General features: G+C 41.8%; 1 protein-coding gene across 5 annotated transcripts in view; it reads left to right on the top strand.

Moving 5' to 3' along the window:
• The window catches only part of grin2ba (glutamate receptor, ionotropic, N-methyl D-aspartate 2B, genome duplicate a), a 141668-nt gene that overhangs the window by 1178 nt on the left and 125640 nt on the right, over positions 1–14850 (top strand). For 4 of the 5 annotated variants that reach the window (XM_084926642.1, XM_084926640.1, XM_084926639.1 and 1 more), the window contains exons 2-3: positions 5206–5344; positions 6642–6749. In XM_084926642.1, the coding sequence (XP_084782768.1) occupies positions 6723–6749 (27 nt within the window). In that variant the 5' untranslated portion in view covers positions 5206–5344; positions 6642–6722. Of the gene's footprint in view, positions 1–106; positions 1705–5205; positions 5345–6641; positions 6750–14850 lie in introns of those variants that run through there. The other variant, XM_084926641.1, reaches the window with a different exon arrangement.

The following is a 14850-nucleotide window of genomic DNA, read 5'->3' as shown; positions in this document are numbered from 1 at the left end:
ATGTCCTCTCTATGTCACCCCTCCACCCTACCCACCCACCCCCACCTCACTTCCATCTGTGTTTTCAGACCTGGTTTTTTTTTGTGTGTGCGAGTGTGTTCTTCTCAATCAGGACCACAGTGACTCATCAAGCAAGCACCTTCTCCGGTCGTCATCACGGAGACGCGTCTTGATCGTCTTGTCATTTTCATGTTGTTGCACAAAAAGTCTGTTCTTCCATTAAAACATCTGAAGTGCCCCCCCCCTCCCCTTCCCTTTTTAATCCACACACACGTACACAACGTCCTTCCTCACACCCTCACGTGATTATTCATTTATTTATTTTTTTAGCAGTCGTGCACAGTGACAGACACCCAAACTCCACATCTGTTCATTAGAGGAAATGCCCACTGGCAAACCAAGTTTTTGCTGGCTTCATGTGTATCAGGTGAAGGTCAAACTGAGCAAAAGGTCCGATTCACGAGCGGCAGACGCACTGTTTGTGTCAAAGTACAATTCAAAGTCCATTCTGTCGGGGTGTCATCTGTGCTTATCCGGTGCTCTGCCTCCTTTTTTTTGCTGCCCTCTTTTCCTCTCTCTCCTCCCTCTCTCTCTCTCTGTCTCATATCTTTCTGAACTGACTCTCATTTCTGCAGACAGACACACACAAGCACTCAAAGAGAATGGACTAAAAAAACAAAAAGCCTGGCTTTATCATCCAGAGGACTTTTTTCCCTTTTTTTTCTCCGCCATAATTTTCACTTTTTTCCACTCACCTGGCTTCATTCACCTCTCCGTACATCCTTTTTTCCCCCTCTCCATCATCCCCACCCTCTCTGACTCCATCCACTTATTTAGTCGTACGTTGTTCTGTTGTTGCTGTTTTTTCATTTGCCGCGTAAAGAAAAATAAGATGTATATACATATATATATATATGTATTCATGTCCTGCCATTCACACCGCATTGCACACCACATGCTTGCATCAGACTTGCTAGGTATTTTGCATTGGGACTGTTTTGACTGTTCACATTTACTGAAATAGAAAAGGCAGATTTTCCAGAAGTGATTTCCCCCCAAAAAATAATAACAGAAGATACGAGGCTTTATTGTACTACGCTGGCTTAAAAGTGACGGAATAATTTGCGTGTGTGTGCCTGTGTGTGCTGTGCAAGCTACAGAGAGAGAGGCACAGAAATAGACAGATGCATAGCAAAGTAAAGAAAATCACATAACTCATTTCTTTGTCCATCTTCTTCTTCCTTTTTTTGTTTTGTATTTCCATTTTTTGTGCTGAAGGAGATTTAATGGCGCTCCTCTTCATTACACGAAGATGATGGGAAGTAGGACTTTCGAGCAACCACGATAAAGGCGTTCTGGATATAGATGTTTTCCTGTGGAATTACCCTTTAAATCCTGGATTAGATTCCAAACGACTAAAACAAAATAATTAACAATTATCCAAAAAAAAAAACCCCAATACAAACAAAAAAACTGGTCTAAATTCTGGACTTTTTTTGACCTTTTTCTCTCTTTTTTTAAATGGACTGAAGCTGATTTCAATATTTCTTTTTCAACTATTGAATCCTAATGGGATTTCACTATCGCGGATTAAAGACTCAAGCGACGTCTTTGTCAATTAGCTGATGTAATAGCCTTGATTCTCACAATTTCTCCATCCTTCCAAATCGCATTTAACATTTCTCAGTGTTAAGGGTTAAATAGGTGAGTACGGACCCTTGAATCCACCCATGCTTTTGCCTTTGCATGTCTTGGATGATTATGAATGGATGTAGATATTCATATATATATATATATATATATATATATATATATTTTGTGAATGACCCACTGTTTTGTGTGTGTGTGTGTGTGAGGGTGTGCAGACTCGTCCGGGATGTGTATGTACAGTAATAAGGGTGAGGTAGAATTTAAAAGGATACAGGCGGATTACCAGAGCTCAGTCATTTTCCTCACACTTCACCACCGTTTATCCTTTGTAGTATTTTCCCCTTTTCCAGTTAAAGTCTGGTTAAAAAAAAAAAAATCTTATGTAAAATATAAATCCCCATGATGCAGAGTGTGGGATAATGTAAAAACAACAAAAAGAAAAACTTTACATGCTGAAATAACATCCCATCTTTCACCTTGGATGAAAGTGCTGCTCCACGCTCTTCTTTAAAACAGCGTGCGTTAGTGTGAGAGGAATATATACGTAGATCAATAAAGTAATCTACCTGAAGAGATGGACTGCGCTGTGCTTTTCTCTGTGAATTTTTTAAATTTTAACTTCTGTTACTCCAATAAAATGCTTCGTGGTGGGAGAATGACTAAATCTTATCTTGCGGTTGACAGTGGCCGGAATAAAATTTGACTCTGTGTCTGCAGCAAAATGCACTTTCACATCGACTCTCTCCCTCACACACACACACACACACACACACACACGCAGACTTTGTCCATCTGTCCATCGTCAGTGCAATCCTATCTGACCCCTTTTCTCTCATGAACTTTCCTGTCATTTGGCTGTCAGAGGTTTCGTATCGATTCCACATGTGTGCATGTACATGTGTGCACACCTCACACAGTCAAGGTTAAGGCTTCGTACCTGTGAACCACACCTGGGATCTGCTCTCACAACCCAGGACGATTACCTATTCTGCTTGGTGCTGAAACACATGTGACCTCAGTAGCCGAGCTACAGATGGGCACTTAAGCTCAGGTAGTCTGTCAAAGCTGTCACAGCCACCACGCTGCAAAATGGACGTCTCTGGCACGAGCTCTGCCTCTGACAAGTGGCTCGCTGCTGTCGTTGCTTTTGCTGTAACGTACCCCGAAACAGTGTTTAGAAACAGGTAGAAACACACTTTCAGACGCACTGGTGTTGACCCGCCAATGTGTGGTTCAGGAAGGCAGTGATGTGAATGTTGTGTATGGTGGTCAAAAACAGCTGATTTGAGCTGTGATTTTGAGAGGGAACGCAGACGTTGACGAGCACAGCTGGATGGTGGATTGAGCAATTGCTTGGAGCACGTTTACAGCTGAGCATCCTTTCTATTTAAATATGGAGAACTGTTCTTTTTTTCGTACTTTTACGATAGACGTATGCTGTTCCTTCAAATTGTTAGATTATGGTTTAAACCTTATTTCTCTTCTGCTATGCAGTGCATTTTATCCATCTAGATTGTTTTAGGGGACATTTTCCCAGTTTTGGAGTTATCATAAGCAGCACAAGCCTCCTGTTGTGTCAACAGGAGGCTTTCTTCTGTGTAGCGATAATGCTTGATGGATGTTGACAGCGGAAAGAAAATAGGTCCTACATGAAAGTAACTGAAACCTGCTTTGTGGATTCCTTCGAGTAGCCAGGTCATGATTAATGTTTAGTTTTTTAAATGTAATTTTTGCAAACTAGCCTCATTATGTTCAAGAGATGGAAAAAAAAATCTTACACCAAAACAATGGAGAAACAGATGAAAAAGGCATGCATTAGATTTTGAGGTGACTTGTCCCTTTTGAGGTTCTCTCCTCGTTCATTGTCACCTATTTCGCTCGTTACCTGAACAGGTGTGTCTTAATGGTTGGTGGCTCTAGGACATTTTTCATGCATCCTGTCAAATTTTTGGTGTCTGAAACTGTGCGATGCCACAGGATCTATGTGGGGAAAAAAAGTCTGCAGAACATCTTGAATCAGAGCTTAAGAGATTTCACAGGCAGCGTGTTTGCAGTCATCATTTATAAACAGGCCAGGAGAGGAGACAGCAGGGGCTGAGGAGATTCATAATCCTATCCCCTCTTCCCACTGATTCTCTCTCTCTCTCTCTCTCTCTCCCCCATGTGCTTGCTTAATGAGACAACAATGCAACTCCTGCGTCTGGCTCCGAGCGCCGCATCTGCCTCAACGAAGCCAGCAATAACTACGTTTAGATACGTTACAATCCAGCTAACTTCCGCATGCATGCCATCTAGGGATTTACAGCATCACGGGGCACCGCTTGCACGTTACCCTGTGCTTCAGAAGTCAGAACCTAAAAATGTGCAGAGATGATTTTTGTGTTACAAGCTAAAAAAAATTAAAAATAAATCTTAGATTCACACGAGTGTGATTCTGCAATACGGCACCTCACCTCATCCATCTTCTGGGTATAAATGAGGGAATCAGTCTGCGGAGCTCCATCTGAAGCTCGTAACACTCTGCGGCGCGTGCATCTGAATCCCGAGAGCGAGCGGCAAGACTATGTGGGACGACTTAAAAAGCACATCTCAATTTTATTGGCAGTATATTCACTTCAAGGGAGCGGAATATGGGTCATGATCTGATATAAAAAGGCTACTCAATAATTCATCGGGGCTGATTAAGAGGACTTGTATCGACACAGACGCCGTCCAACGAGAAGGAGAGTGTGTACACAAAGTGCACGGAAGAGCATTTAGGCGACTTTGTAGGATTAGTATAAGCTCAGAAACAAGCTATAGTAGAATAAAAAAAGCCAGAGAGGTTCATGTGTACACCTTCTTTGATGTCTTAATCTGCTATACGTTCTTGCCTTCTGTGGCACGCAGGTGCGCGTGCGATGAGTGTGCTTTAACGGCGAGCGTACATGGTGTCAGAGTTTGTGCGAGGCCCATCAATCTATTAAATATGAAAAGTACAATCTGTTACCCCGCAGAGACTGGTTCATTATTCATCGACATATTTCAATTAATCATTTATTTACCTAAAGTATGGTTCGCCCCCCCAACACACACACACACACATATGCAATTTGGACACTCATATGGACTCCTGATGTATGAGTTATGTATAAGAGGATTAACAGAAGCTGTTTCTTATTCCTGCGATGCTGCACATGCTGTAGTTTGAGGGTGTTGTTAGGGATGTAGGAGAAGACATGTTTTTGTACTACAGTGGATTTGGAGGAAATGTGTTATTTAAAATATTAGGCTTGGCTTCCTCTCAGATCAGAGAGCAAACACGCACACGCTTTGCTGAAGATGAGCTGTGAGATGCATTCAAACAGGTTTTCATTCAAAGCTGAGAGTTATGTCCAGATGTGCACATGAGCACGGCAGCTCTTGCATTTTAAGTTCCCATCATTTAATCGGGTTTATTGATTCTAAGGGGAGCAGGTCAGAGGTCGACCAGGCGTAGCAAGGCTTTATTAGAGTCTAACTGACTGTGACCTGCTTCTAACCTGCTGTCCTCCCTTTTCCCCTCTGCAATAACAGACTGGCGGTCGTCGGGAAGACGAGCGACTCCAAACGTCTTTCCAGAGGAACAGAAGTGAAGCTGCTCCTGTGGAGTACAATTACCTCGAAATTGCTGCTTTACCCCCTTGACCCGACGAGGATTTTACCTAAAACCGCTGTGAGTTCCCGGTGCCAGCTCCTTGTCACACAGTCACCGCTGAAGGGATTAGGATGCGGAGATAAATGCTCAGCATCGGCGCCTTGATTTTTAATCTTACCCATCCATTCACGAACATCTGTATTTACTTCGGCAAACCCCACACACCTAATGAGGTGTCCTGGTAGAGAGTAAAACACATTTGTTTGATTAAGTGCAATTGGTTTAGCCAAAGACAAACCTGCTGGTAAAATGACACCTGAAAATAATGAAGGGCTACTTTATTGTCCGGTTGTGAGTTAATTAAACTCGTCTTTCTGTTAACCGGCTAATGACTTTGTCATGTGGTATCAATCCAGGTGATTAGTTATGTCAATCACAGGGAGAAATTCTTTTCCTTTAACGTGGAGCGCTGTTTATCCGTCTAGATTGTTGTCCTTTTCTGGAATTAAATGGCACTCACCTCATGTTTGCCACGCAAATGCATTTAAAAAACTTTATGCAGCTTTTTCAGAAATCACAAAATCCACAAACCTGGACGTGAGCAGTTTCATGTGGGGACTATATTCTTTCCAGCCAGCACACCTGCCAAACATCACTGTGCAGGAGGAAGTGCGCTTCTACCTGTGAGTAGAGGCTCCTGCTTGTGACAGCAGGACAGGATGTAAACATTAATAGTGTGCCCCCCGTCCCCCCCTCAGCTGAGCCGTGATGTCAGCTAGCTGCACTCCGACGACGGTTGGCAGATGTAGATGTGGACACTAGAATGCAAAGAAAGTTCCTACGTGAAACTGTTCACAACAAGATCTGGAGATTTCTGTTTTTCTGGACAGAGGACAGTTCGCTCAGGAGAAGGCAAACATGGTATCTCCAGAACAGAGCAGCTCACACCAAAACCATCTAGATGGATAAATGATATTGTAGCACAATATATATAAACTTGATTTTGGGGTGAAAGTTGTTTTTAATGCTGTGTTTATTTGTCCACAAGAAAAGGTTTCGGTGCTCCTCAGATCTGATTCAGTTTAATGTAATTGTGTAATTTTTCCACAGGGATAACATTTGTAATCATTTCCTGTCACTTCCCTCTCTATTCCAATTTTTCGACCGCTCTGCATCATCACGGCCTGTTATGAGAGGCAAAATCACGGGAAACCCTTGAGGGGGAGACTGTCATCACCCTCAGGGACAAGCTGTGATAACACAGAATGCAGCACTGTTTATGTACAGTCAGGAAAAAGAGCTCAAAATTAGTTTTTTTAACAGCAGCCGCTCACATTCAATAATCATATTGTCTTTTCTCTCATGTTGACTTTAGTTCGGCCTCCCTCAGTCTGAGGCTATGAGAGGGAGAGAGGAGTCCCAGGCCGCACCATCATGCTACTTCTGAGACGCTGGGATGAGACTTTGGCTGGCAAAACACAAAGTAAGACAATATTGATGCATGGGGCCTCTTTATAGGTGGAGCTCTTCTTAGTTTTCTCGTGTTGTCCCTGTAGAGAACCGCTGAAACAAACCATCTTATCTCGGCTGTGTGTGCCTCTCCTAACGCTCAATGATGGATGTTCTTAAACTTCTGTAGTGTGTGTTTTTTTACTGCTTCGTATCTTATGCCAGGTTTGCTTGCGGGTCAGGATAATGGTTCAAGGTGGAGCTTGCAGATGAATGGTTTAATCCTTGGTTTTTAGCACAGTGTGCACTTTGATCAATGGCACGCGTCAGCACGTGGTCGTTCATCCCGACCCCGCCCACCTCGATCGACTATCGGCCTCGTTTACACTCCACAGGCATTGATCAGGCAATTAAAGGATTTGTTAAATTAGTTTTTTTGGTTTTTGTCGTTTGTGTGTGTGTCAGCTGTTCTCATGTTTTCACGCGCCGCATGTTTGTGGACGACAGAGAGAAAGATGAAAGAAGACGTCGTTCCCACTCTCACCCAGGACCAGATTACACAGAGCAAATGTTTTTACCACCAGGGGCAATGAGAGGTTATCATCATATCAGTAGATTTCATCATTTTCTCATCCATTACTCCTCAGTAACTTTTTTCTTCTCTATTTCTTCTTCTCCCTCTTCGTCTCTCTCATCTCATGCACTGTTAATCAGCGGTGACGTTAGGAGACTGAGCCTTGGTGCAAATTTAATCTCCTCTTTTTGTGGTGGGATGGAGTGTGTGCACACTGTGTGAGCACACTACAAACAGCACCATTACACAGGCACTCCTCTACACCTTTAACCTGCTGCCTTTTAGCCAGCAGCAGAGCAACGGCGTGGCTTTGTAACGAAGAGCTTTAGCTTTAGCCTCGGCCCTTCAAGCATCAAGTCGCTTATCTGCTTCGGCTAATGCCACACAGATATATTAACAGCGACGATGCATCTAATTAACAACAACGCCCCGCTGTTTCTGATTAAACAAAAATATAGCATTCACACGTACACTGGCAGATTATTAGTCTGCTGGGCTTATTATTCGAGCGTGCTTCCTGCTCTTACATAAACTGTTTAGAAAAAAAGGCTCTGGCTGGAATAATGGCCTAAATGAGGACATATTAGAATAATAATGTCTCATGAGTTTTTTAAAAGCTTTATCTCCAACCTTTGTGTACCTAACCTAAATGGGATTCTGGCCCCTCGTTATATCGGCGCCGTTCAGCGCCGCTAATTAAGTGCTGCATAGCTTTTCAATCATTTTTTCAGTCAAATCCATTTAACAAGAGACTTTTTATTTAGACTCAAAGAGCCCACGTCACCAGTCTTAAATGAAAGCCGCAGTGTTTGACGTGTTAAATGCAATTTGAACATTTTTAGGGTCAGCCTTCTTTTCTCTCTGCTAATGTACGGAGTGCAGTTAAAGGTAGATTTCGGCTTTGAGGTGTAACAGTAAGATAAACGTTGTCTTTCTCCTGTAATCCTGGTGTTGCAGTCTTTTGCTGAACAGGCCATTATTGCGATCGCCTTATTTTTACTGATATAATTTTTTTTCAACCTCTCTCTGTGTCTTTTCTAAATTGGAAGAAATTCAAGAGTCAGGAAGCTTATGATAAAGAGAAGCTCTCATAAAAAGAGACAATAGGAGGAAGAGAACAAGGGAAGTGTTTTGGTAGTTGTTTCTGGGGATGTGGAGTAGAAGGTAGAAAAGAGCGCAGCTTTTTTTATTTTTTTGCGCCTGTGCCGCTGTCTATTTTGTTTTTTCACCTCGTGTGAAATTACACAGCAGTGCGTGTGGGCATCTCATTGCATCAACAGCTCGCACTGGCACGTTTCCCTTTGTAATAAATGCCGGTCACATTGTTAGTTTAAAGCGTCACTGATGCTCAGTCCGCTTGCAGTCGAGTAAACTTGGAAGCTACAGAAACTCAGTCATGCAGGATAAATGTCTCAGGTGTTTAGCTGTCTCAGAGTAATGCGATGCTACATATATTAGCATTAATTACAATTTGACCGCAAGATCACATACATGCTTGACCTTAAAACACGGCAAAGATCCATGCGGTGGAATCGATTGCTTTGAGAAACAGCAGATCAATGCGGCTTCACTCATCCTTGTCTCCAGCGGTGGAGCGGTAGCATAAGTCACCTGGAAAACGGCCTGCGGATCCAGTCATTAGCTGCTGCACATCCAACATTTGCTTTGGTGGCATCTGTTATTTTCTGGCACGTCCTCAGATGCTGCTGTGGGGAGGCTTCAGGTGCTGTCAGTGTTTGTGCTCCAATTTTTTGGACTGAACAAGTGCTGAAACTGTTAGTCGATGTTCAAGATTTGAATCTGTGACAAATGATTAATTGTTTACATGGTTTTCAGTGTCAACATATAGCACAGCTGCTTTTTCTGTTTTAAATGCCTGCAAATTAAGTAATTCAGGCTGCTAAGTGTGAAAAGCTAACAATCTGATGATGTCGTCCTGTGATTTGTGTGGGCATGGGCAGATTCCTGATTTTTATAGACTAAAATAAAAGTCTATCCTACTTGAAATGGCTCAGGTGATTTGGCTATGACTCCCAGCTAATTCAGGCCAAATCAGTAGGATTGACATTGTTTTCATGCTCCAGCTTCATTTATTTTCTTTAATGTCATCCAGTGTGTTAATTCATTATTTTATACTTGTTTGAGTTTGTTTCCCTTAAAGAAAGCAGGGAACATAAAAGACTGTACATAGAAGATGGATGGAAATGTGACTAGAACCTTACAATAGCTTTTGATACCAAAATTCTGAAAATGTGACAATGCTTTTTTTTTTTTTTTTTTTTAAATTGTAGTTTTGTAAGTAGCATCTTGCTTACCTGAAATATAAATTAGCTTTTTTTTTAGCTAGCTAAAATTGCTTTGGCTAAAATGTTTGCAATGGTTAGCACTTTATACATGCTTAAGCTAATTTAAATTAAGGCTACTTGGAAATATCCTAACATTTCAGTCTGTGTCCTGTCAACAGAATAAAATGTTGACATTTTAAAGAAAGGTCTGCCATTACCATGTCAGTGATTTAAAATGACTTTTCTGGTTTCTTTGGCAAAGCAAACCTGTTTAGCACAACAGTACATTCAGGCCAAAAGCTACACGCTAAAGAAGCAGAAAATACTTTTTAGCACAAAAGTTTATGCCTAAGCACATAGGATACAAATTGTGTAATTCTCCTGGTGTTAATACTGACTAGGCTACTAAATTTCTGGTCCATTCGTTTGTTGACTACCGTTTTAGAGGTCCAAGTAATGCTAATGCTAGCTAGCTAGTATGGTTAGCAAGGTGATTCCTACGTAATTTGGCTAGTAAAAAAAAAAGAGGCTTAAAACAAAAGTGACACCTTAGTGTGTTTTAAGTATAAATAGTGAACAAGACAGTGAGGGCCACATTTACTAAATGCTGAAAAATAGTGTGTCAGCGCAATCCCCAAATAACGCTCATAGGTGTGGTAAGTGTTATGAGTGGTTTACAAAAGTGTGTTGTTTTGTAAACACAGGTGCAGGCAGATCATTTTGATATCAAACAATTCACTGTCTTTTTCCCCAAATTTTACAATTGTCTGTGAATATTTGTATTAATATTAATATTATGCTGTAATCCTGTCTTTCCTGCTGCCCACATGTGCATATGTGTCCACGTTTCCTCAAGTTTTAACTGTAAGCTTGAACAGGTGTGTGACCAGTGCTCTATAAGAGCAGCTGTGCGCTCCGTTTTCAGCTGACTTGTTGTTTCACCTAGAGGTTGTGTTGTAGGAGCGTGTGACTTATTTGTTTCGGCATGTGAATGCCACAGGTCAGCGTCTTTATGCGGCCACGATAGACAGGAAACGCTTGTGCTCGTGCTTTGAGGAGTGACATGTGGGTGTTGCAGCTGAAAGATGAAACGCACAATCATTTGTATGCTGCAGATTGACAGACCAGTGAGACAGGGAAATTCATATATTTCCAGGGTTTAAAATGAAAGGGGAAAAAAACGTGTTTGCTCTTAGAACATGTAATGACTGAATCTGGGTTTTACATGACTTTATCCAACTTGGTGTCATCCCTGATTTAAAGGCAGCCACCAGGATCCTGCTTTAATTTGGAATAATAACACCTATGTCCTAGTGTGTGATTAATCCGATACTAAGAGATCTGATTAATGTGCTGTTGTGCAGGAGCTGCAACTAAGTAACGCTATTTAAACTTCTTTTTCTTTCTCCCAGCTCCACTAAGCACTGTTTTTATTTCCCATTGTCAAAGCTGTGCCAGACAATAAATCAGTGTATACCAGAAAAGAGATTACTTTCCCCAATGCAAGAGAAAGCAGTGCCCCCCTGCCATGAAACTGGATGGAGGTGCATCATCATCATCGTCTAAGTTGTGCACAAACACATACACACACACACACATACACACAAAAACCTCTAAAAGCCTGTTTGTGATGTTGCAAAGATGAAATGGTCAAGCACGGGCAGTGACCCTCAACCATACCTGAATGCACTCACTTCTGCAAGTTGAACCCGAATGCACGGCGCTGTCTTGCAGCCCCGCTGCTGTTGAAATGTCATCGGTAATGCTCACCGCGCTTCAGTGGGCTCACTAAAGCAAAGCAAACTCCACAGCATTTTCTACTCTGCCTCTCGCCTCCGAGGCTCTCAGCGTCAGCCACAAAGCCACCTGCAGCTTTTTTCGCCCTGACTGTGTTTGCCAGAAGGTAATATTAAAAGTTATTGATTGGGTTGTGTTTAAAGAAAAATACCCAGTAGGAGTTTAGCAGAAAAAGACCCGATAGGGAGCTAATGCCTCCCTCAGGGACATCATCCACATACTGTCAAAGCCCATGATGTGTGGCAACCGGGATGCAGAGCAAGGGAGGGGGAAGTGTGGAGAGGGGCAATCTGTGTCATATAGAACAACCAGATGCTGTAGTGCTTCCAACCAGGCGCACAGACAAAAGGGAGCGTGTGAGAGAGGCGATTGCGATGTGCGCTATTGTACAGGATACAAAGATAATAGTTTTGTCAAAGTCTGGCTGATTAAACTGAATGGACCTGAAGACGGTGCAGCTCTCATGCAGCCATTTAACTCCTTCTGTGTGTTTAGTCGATTGTTCCTGTTTGCATCTCACATCGATTTGTGAAAGCCGGGACCAGAGTTTCAGAGCTACTGATAACGATGTAAGTGTCCATGTAGGATTGTCGAGTTGTAAAAAACGTGGCCAGTATTTCTTTGCACAAGAGAGCCGATTGATTAATTGCCGATCATGCCACAGAGAAGGCAGTGCAAAAAAAATACAAGTTGATCTATAGAAATTTAAATATCCATTTAAACATGTTGCATGTTCAATATTGCTAAAAGGTAATGTCACACAGCTTGGAGTTTAATTGGATTGAGCTGTTTGTCATCTAATCACTGCATTTGGATGTTGTTAGGCTTTTTTAATTTGTAGCAATAAATAAACCACAAATACAGCACAAAATTATTTTGTTTCCAGGTTTGTGACAAAAGGTCTATAGTGAAAGTGTTTGCAGACCTTAACAAACTGTTGGATTTGGCTGATTGAGAGCTGTTACTTGAAACGATACAGACTTCTTTCAAGAAGGAAATCCAACATAACGTTTGGCTGTTCTCAGCTGTGTCTTAAACAAGTAGAAACAAAGGGGGTTAAAAGGAAAGTTGTAAAGGGTAGTTGGAAGATGTCAGAGCACCAGTGTAAATGAACTGTCGAAAATGCACAAAAAACAAATGTGCAGCACAGGAGCCAGTGTTTGTGACAGAACTGCAAGAAATGGACTTAATGAAGAGGGATTTACATAAAGACAAGCCAAACAAAAACCAGCACTCACACCTACACAAGAGAACACAGTGGGATAAAGAGACGCGTTACTGCGCTGTGGATGACTGGATAAAAGTGATGTTTAGTAATAAATCACAGGTCTGAGCTGGTACTGGATTTATAGTCCAGTGCTGGGGTTGAATGTCAGGGAAAGGACCAGGAGAGATTTCAGTCATTATCTCACCAGTAAATGCAAAGGTGTACAAACAAATTTTGTACATTTTGACCCTCTGAATTATTTTAGCTATGGAGACCAATACTGTTTTTTAGTATTTGTGATTTGAAGTTGGGGGCTTTAAAGGTAACGTGTGTAAAATCTCAAAACTAGATATCAGTTTTTTGCAAACTGCAGTCATATGAATTCTGTTTCCTTATCTCTCTCAATTCAAATGTGCAATCGTAGCTACGGTAAGGCAAACAAATCGGACTGCCTTCCATCTGTAGTGAGTGTAGCCTGTCAGTCTGCTGTTTACCTCAGCTGTAAAGTGTTTGTGTCTATTTACTCTGGATAGGGATAGAGAACTTTGTGAAAGGAGTCCGATAAAAGTTGATAAATCAGTGAAGCTCACATCTGTCAGACGACAGAAGCTGAGGTGAGTTGTTGAGAAAATCCTGAAGTTTTCTGTCGGTAAGCGCAGCTGTTTTTGCTGCTGTTAGCCTCTGTTAGCTGTTCTTAGCCAGTGGATCTAATATTGTTGGAGTGAATAAACTACGTGCCATAGCCTCAAAGCGTGGTTATCTCTGGGTTTAAAATAAGAGTGTGAAACCGTTAAAGATGATCAGAGAGGCTGAATGCTGTTATAAATTCTCTGTAGCTCTGCTATATACACAAGAGCATGGCCATCAAATCCAATCAAAGTTTATTTCTGTAGCACATTTTAAAAGACTAGTGTACATCAAAGTGCTTCACAATAATACTGTAATGCAGGCAGAACAAGAAACAAATAGTACAATTGCAATTAAAAATTACAATTACATGGTGTAGTGCAGGCCGAGTGAAAGTCAAACTAATTTGCTTTAAAAGCTAAGTTTTTGAGCTAAGTTTAAGTACGATTTGAATGATTGAATAGATTCCAAGAAATTATTCCAGAGTCTATAAGTGGCAATAGCAAAGGAACGGTCACCTCTGGCTTTTAAACGAGATCTCGGTTGCATTAGGAGCAGTGGCCTGGAGGATCTTAGTGCTCTTTTTGGGTTATACAGGTCAAGGAGATCAGTTAAGTAGCTAAGGGCCAAGTTATTTAAAATTTTAGAAGTGAGCAAAAGGATTTTAAAATCGATGCGATATTTGACGGGAAGCCGGTGTAAGTTAGCAAGGACAGGGGTGATGTGATCATGCCTTCTAGTGCCGGTTAGGAGACGTGCTGCAGCATTTTGGACTAATTGCAAGCGCTGAAGGAGGGAGAGTTGGAGGCCCAGGTAAAGAGAATTGCAATAGTCCAATGTAAGTGATGTAGGCATGAATAGGGCCATGTGGGGCTTTAGATGTTATTAATAAAATTAATTCTGAATTTCACCCGAAGCGAGATGGGAAGTGATGGGAAGCAAGAATAGAGATGATGTCTGATAGCCGACTAGTTTTTGTTAGCAGGCTAGCTGCTCCGGGCTCATTAAAGGATGGATGTATGAACAGCTGGACGTCCATGCTGAAGATCTGTAGGTGGTGAGTTAGCACCATTAAGTGTTATGCACTACTTGCAAGAGAGTGACACTTGAGCATAGTGCTAGAAGTCAGTAGACTGTCAAAATTAATTTTAAGGCAAATCCAGATGTTGTTTTAAGGACAGTTGTTTTGAAATAAATAAAATCATATTGTGGTTGACCTTCTTCGTGTTCACAGGCAGAATGACAAGTGTGTGTGTGTGTATGTGTGTCTTTTATTTCTAATGCTGTTGGTAATGCATGACAACAGCCTGCCAATTAACTTACCATTAGCAGAGATGGGCTGTTGTTGGGTGATGGGACATTAAGGGAAAGATGAGGGGGCACAGAATGATCGAAATGACAGCGACTGGTAGAGATGGGTGATGGGGAGGGGACAGGAATATGTTTAGAGGTGTAAGTGGAGGGTGTAAGTGCGTTTGCATGTGTGCGCAGTGTTGATGGGACAGGGTGTAAATAACAGCAGCATTAGAGGTGGATTGGGTGTGAAATTAAACCTCGGCCCAAAAATGTGCCACTTCGAAAGATGAGACAATTAGAACACGCTCGCACAGCCAGACCTTGATGGTACCTCCATTAAAATGTGTAC

This window comes from Perissodus microlepis, chromosome 4 (genome assembly GCF_051167445.1).
Source record: "Perissodus microlepis isolate ML-2025 ecotype Zambia chromosome 4, ASM5116744v1, whole genome shotgun sequence".
Taxonomy (NCBI): Eukaryota; Metazoa; Chordata; class Actinopteri; order Cichliformes; family Cichlidae; genus Perissodus; species Perissodus microlepis.
This window is presented reverse-complemented; position numbering and strand designations above follow the sequence as displayed.